This window comes from Etheostoma cragini, chromosome 18 (assembly GCF_013103735.1).
Source record: "Etheostoma cragini isolate CJK2018 chromosome 18, CSU_Ecrag_1.0, whole genome shotgun sequence".
Taxonomy (NCBI): Eukaryota; Metazoa; Chordata; class Actinopteri; order Perciformes; family Percidae; genus Etheostoma; species Etheostoma cragini.
In genome coordinates, this window is record NC_048424.1 from 6,976,594 (window position 1) to 6,982,410 (window position 5,817).

The following is a 5,817-nucleotide window of genomic DNA, read 5'->3' on the forward strand; positions in this document are numbered from 1 at the left end:
TATTTACAAGACTTTTAGCCCAAAGTTTAATTAAGTAAAATCTGTGTTGAGAAGAAACAAAAACTTGTTTTCCTAAAATAATGGCGTGCAAAAAGTACCCACGGTAGCATCTGGTTTACTGATATCTGCGGAAAATACTATAATTTGGAAGTAGTGTGCTATTTAATAGGCAAACTGTTAGTTTACCCCTGCTATTATTACACATGGTAGACATTTTAATATCCCTTGAATTAAACAGTGTGGTGTGCAGGCTATGTTTACAGCTTTAAAAGATAAAATCTCACCACACATAAGGGCCCCTGCTCTCTAACATAGAGGACTGTGAGATAAACATCTGGCTATTATGCCTGAAAGATTACTCAACAGACAGAAAGTGTAGGGATGAAGTTAAGTAAGGGGCAAAGTAATTGACGCTTTAAAATGAATGCTCAGCCATACGGCTCACATACATTTTTCAGGGTCACAATAACTGCAACTGGCTGCACAAGCCACGTACGTTGGTTTAGAAGAAATATTCTACCGTTTAATTGTGAAAGAGGTAAAGAGGCAGTTTGCAAAGTTTAGGGTTTGGGACCCGTGTATGAGACAATCTTACAGGCACTCAAAACTTCTGTGACAGCTGACCTGACAAATCACATGGACCCCCTGGGGGCATCTTGGTGTAAGAGTCAAAACTGCAAAATCCCTTTCTGTACCATTGCCAAAGAAGAAAAATAAAAACAGACGGAAAAGAACAGTAAAAAAAACTATAAGATACACACAAATAGACAAAAAAGCACCACAGAAAACGTGGTCTCAGTTCCCAGTTGAGCGCGACTTTGGAGTGCTACACCTTCTGTGGGAGCGGCTGCCCTGACCGCCGGCCAGACTTCATGCGGCTACGTGCATACACCCGTAAGAAAAGTGCCAAGAAAACCACCCCAACACCAAATCCACCTACTAAGGTGACGGCGTGACCGTAGAGGAAACAAGAGAGGAGAATAGCAAAGGCCTGTCGCAGGGTCATAATGATGGTGAAGACTGCAGCGCCAAACTGGTTGATGGTGTAGAAGATGAAGAGCTGGCCACATGCAGAGCACACGGACAGCAAAAGGGAGTGCAAGGCGAATTCGGAGTGACGCGTCATGAAGGCCAGCGAGTCAAAAAAGGCACCCTGCTCCAGCAGTGAGCCAACGGTGAAGAGGCAGGAGAAAAGGTTTACCCCGAACATCATCTGCACCGACGACATCTTGTACTTGAACAGGTTGTCCTGCCAGTTGGAGGTGAAACTGTCGAAGGCAATGTAGCCGACGAGGATGATGACCCCACTGAAGGTGGTGACGGTGGACGGGTGCTTGCTGGGCGTGCTGGACAGCAGGAACATGCTGACACCCACAGAGATGAGCACGGCGGTGAAGTACTCCCAGTATTCGTAGCTCTTGTGGGACACGATCTTACCCATGAGCATGACAGGGATTACCTTGGAGGCCTTGGCAAGGACTTGAGTAGGGAAGCTGATGTACTTGAGGGCCTCGTACTGGCACCAGCTGCTCATGATGTTGGAGAGCGAGGCGAAGGAGTACTTAAACATGGGTGCTCCATGACGAGGCTGCTTGAACAGGATGCACCAAAGGCCTGACACCGTCAGAGCCAGGATACGGTTCATGAAGACCAAGAACTGAGAGTCCTTGAATTTCTCACCCTCCTCTTCTGGAGTTGTGGCTCCGTACGAACGTGTCATCACCCTCTCCTGCAGGACTCCCCATGTCAGGTACGATACCTAAGAAGTAGAAAAATGACTTTACTTTTTCAAGAACAGTGATACAGTTATACAGTGACTTGCATAAGTTTACACACCCACGCTAAAGTTGGTTAAAAAGAGGAATTAAAAAATTCTTTTGGAAATTGATCTTAATGCCTTAATTAAGAGCAAGCCAAGGACTCTTTATAGTATCCTGATCCATGAAATAACTGGCCTTTAAATTAAAATGTTCCTGCCTCTATGGGAATTTAACATAGGGGAGTGTATACTTATGTCCCCTGTATTTTTAGGAATATTTATTTATTCAAAATACATTATACATTTACAAAGAAAAATGGTGTTCTCAAAGGTTCCAAAAGATTTTTTTATTTTTTATTCTTCTTAGTCAACTTTAGCATGGGTGTGTAAACGTATGCAAGCCACTGTGTGTGTGTGTGTGTGTGTGTGTGTGTGTAAAACTGTTGCATTGGGTGGTTTGGTTTCCTTTTGGCTATTATTTATTTATCTTTCATTATTTATGTCACTATGTACTTGATCCCTTCCTAACGCAACAACGCCATAATCAACGTATCTTCATCCTGTTAGTCGTGTAACTACCAGGACCTTTCCCTCTGCACCAGTGTACCAGCACCTCCCTTTATACAAGCTTCACGTAAGCATCTTTTAATTAGCGAATGAGCTGAGAGCAAAGCAAACTGTAAAACAAACAAAATAATGCTCCCACAGCTACACAGTCAGACAAAAAAATACATATAGTATTATCTATCTAATCCCTTTCGACCACACAGAGCTCAAAGGCTTCACTAGGAGGATCCTTACCTGAAGTCCAACAGCACAAAAGATTAATTTGATGACCTGTCTGACTGACGAACCTGAATCAACCTCTTTCCTGGGTGCAACCGACACGTCATCCAACAGACCTGTTTTGGCCTCACCACCAAACACACAGGTCTTTATGACAGGAAAGCAAAACCCACTACCTGAAAGAAAGAAGAAACAAAACAACATTAAAAAGGAATTAAGAAATTTGTTTGTTTTTAAGGTAGATCAGAAAGAAACTACAAAAACAAGTTTCAAGTCTTAAACTGGCATGCATCTCCACATCACATGTCAGAATTGTACATGTCCAAACCTGTTTCTAAGTAATTGGTGCGCTTGAAGTAGCTAATGAGGAAGTAGCCAGGGATGATAATAGTGAAGTATCCCAGCATGTTGACGAGGAAGCGCAAGGGCCAGACTTCTCGCCAGCCCTCCAGTAGTAATGACTCATCAGCAGCCACAGTGGAAGTGAAGAGAAGCAACACAAGTGCAGGCCAGACCCTACAAGGCAATACAACATGGTACATCAGGCTACATTTAAACTACATACAAACAACAACCACTACTCAAAATTCAGCAAACTCAGGTTAATTTCTCTTTGCAATATACTGGTAAGATTATCAATACATCAAGACAATCCATCACTGTCATCATGACAATGATGATGATGTTGATAAATGGGTAACAATATAAAATTGCATACACTCTTTTATGTCTGTTTACTACTTTCATAAACTTATCTGAACTCGTAATAAAAATCTCAAACTAAAGTACCCAATTCAAAGGTTTTAAAGTTAATTTGTTAGCATGTCGAATCTATTTCACGATACCTTCATCCTCCCATAAAAAGGGCATCTTTCCAAATATCACAGTTGAAAACAATACAACCATTAAATTTCTGCAGTCCAAACAGGTGTAGGCTTAAGTTACATCTAACATAAAAAAGAAAGAAACTTATAGTATTCTGCATGTTTATGCATTTCTATTTTTGATCAATGACATATTTTTAACTTTTTAAATGTACTTCGGGAGCTACATGTTTTCAATTCTTCACGGTTCCATAAATGTACCCCTTTTAATTATGTACCCCATGCAATGATTTTCTCCCATTTGTTTTGTAAATTCCTCTCAAATCATGTTCACTTTCTCTTGCGTTATCGTGCTTCTTAAACAGAGCTCCTGAAGCAGAAGCAACTGAAGAGTGCCTCCCGGAACAGTCATTTTTCAATCAGATACATACAACATAAGTTACACTGGTAACTCAAGCAGACCTGTGATGAAACCCTAGTTTCCTATGAAAAAGGTAGGCACCTTGCTGTCGTGGCACTGAGTGTGCAATCCCATTTAAAGCAAGGCCAGGTCTCCTCCCAGGGACTCACACAGAGCCTCTTTGTGTGGGACTCTGCAGTGGACCACTGTCTGGCCAGTAGTCCACTGCAAAGAGAGACCTGGGGCTCTGAACAAGCAACTTATTGCATGGAGGAATGCATTTCACTGCACTGCCTGGGCGGCCAACCCACGGGCTGCTACACCACAGTGGCACAGAGAAAGAGCTAGGGAAAATGTACCTGAGGAAAGTACGAGTGTCTGTGTGCTGTACGAGTACATGCAAGCAGATAATATGGAGTGAAAGCACAGCATTCACTGGTTATATAAAAAAAAGAAAATACGATGACCCAATCCCCATAAGTAATACTATTACCTATGCCAGAGGGTGTGGTCTGGGTAAATTAGCAAAGATATTAGTGCGGAGGGAAAACCCCGAAATCCTGACCGGTGTTGCACCACATTCTGTGACCCATCTGATTCAATAACCTGTACCGGGATTTCAGCCATATTTCTTCTCGAGTCTTCCTATCCAATATCTTAAAGGGTAACATTGTTAATCTAGCTATTAACCATTTGACCCTACGGGGACACCATTTCTGTTGACACATATCAAAACAAACACACACACACACACACACACACACACACACACACAGTAAGTATGATAAAAACGTGAATGGAAATATATAGCTAACTTAGGATAGTTTCTATTCGTCTCGCAGAATTCGGTGTAACACCGGTTCATGTACACAAACCGTTCCGTTTCACTTAGCCAGCAGGTTGTTTGCAGACTTCAAAAACACATTGACGGTCAATGTAGTAGTGAATTACGAAAATTAACGATTATTTGACTTTATTGCCACACTGACAAGCATACAAGTCAACAGTCAGCCGAGCTTGTCGACGTATCTAAAACTCATCTTTAGCATGATTGTCTAACGGTACCTCCATGAAAACGATGGCATTTTCCCACACTCTGTGGCCCGACACCTGGCGCAGCACATACGCCGACAGACTCAAATGTCTCCGCTGCCGCAGAGCATCAAGCGGATCTGGTAGGTAAAGGTATTATAATTATGTTAATTGTCTTCTTTCGGACTAGTCGCCTTTAGCTCAGATGTCTTCAACTTATCTTCAATGGCCGATGTGTTCACTTCATAGACAGTAGCTATATTCACTTGAGTAGGAAAGGCCCCCACCTCTTTGCTCAAAACAGAGGATGCCGGAGACTGAGAACAGCGCCCACCCGGCGGCCCTGCCCCCTTTCGGTGTGGAGGATTAACTGCAAGGCAAAGAAAGCACACTTCAATCACAAAGGTACTGTCCATTATGTATTTATAATATCGAAGAGTAAATTCAGCATAGAAACCATGTAAATTGTTTTAAAATACTAAAAGGATACAAAAGAGAAATAAATAGTAGCCCATACCTTTAAGTGATGATAGAAATAAGGAAACTTAATTAGCAGTTAAGCAAAGGTAAAAATTCCAAAAACAGTTTATTGTGAGACAAACACATTTCATTCTTGAAGTTTTCTCCATGCACCTTGAAATGAGTTGAAGCTGTACCAGACACTCCCCACCATGAGCATGAGGTAGTTAAAATTAGTTCCACCTCAAGCAGCTGCAACATTAAAATGTACAAATTAAAGCAAGCAAAATAATAAAGGAATGAAATAATACACATAAGAATTCAACAGAATAAAAGAAGCCATTGTGCACAATGACTCTTATTACTTACTTTTACTAAAATTAGTGAAACTAGCTTATTTAACTTTTTCACAACACCTTTCCGTTTTTAACAAAGCCCATGGCAACACCAGCGTGACCTATAATAAATATAAAACACCGATAGCTTCAGGTCATAGTCTTAATAGGGAAGTAACCATAGTTTCATAACTCTCTGTGCTAGCTGTTTAGAAGCTGTCT

The 5,817-nt window shown here is 41.5% G+C and overlaps 1 protein-coding gene across 1 annotated transcript; it reads right to left on the reverse strand.

Annotated features, from left to right (window-relative positions):
• On the reverse strand, positions 1–5,090 carry slc35b2 (solute carrier family 35 member B2). Its single transcript, XM_034900936.1, has 4 exons — positions 4,835–5,090; positions 2,874–3,061; positions 2,561–2,721; positions 1–1,759 (listed from the first exon to the last, which is right to left on the reverse strand). The coding sequence occupies exons 1-4, from the start codon at positions 4,891–4,893 to the stop codon at positions 827–829; spliced, it is 1,341 nt and encodes a 446-aa protein (XP_034756827.1). The 5' UTR covers positions 4,894–5,090; the 3' UTR covers positions 1–826.
• Between the last annotated feature and the right edge of the window lie 727 nt (positions 5,091–5,817).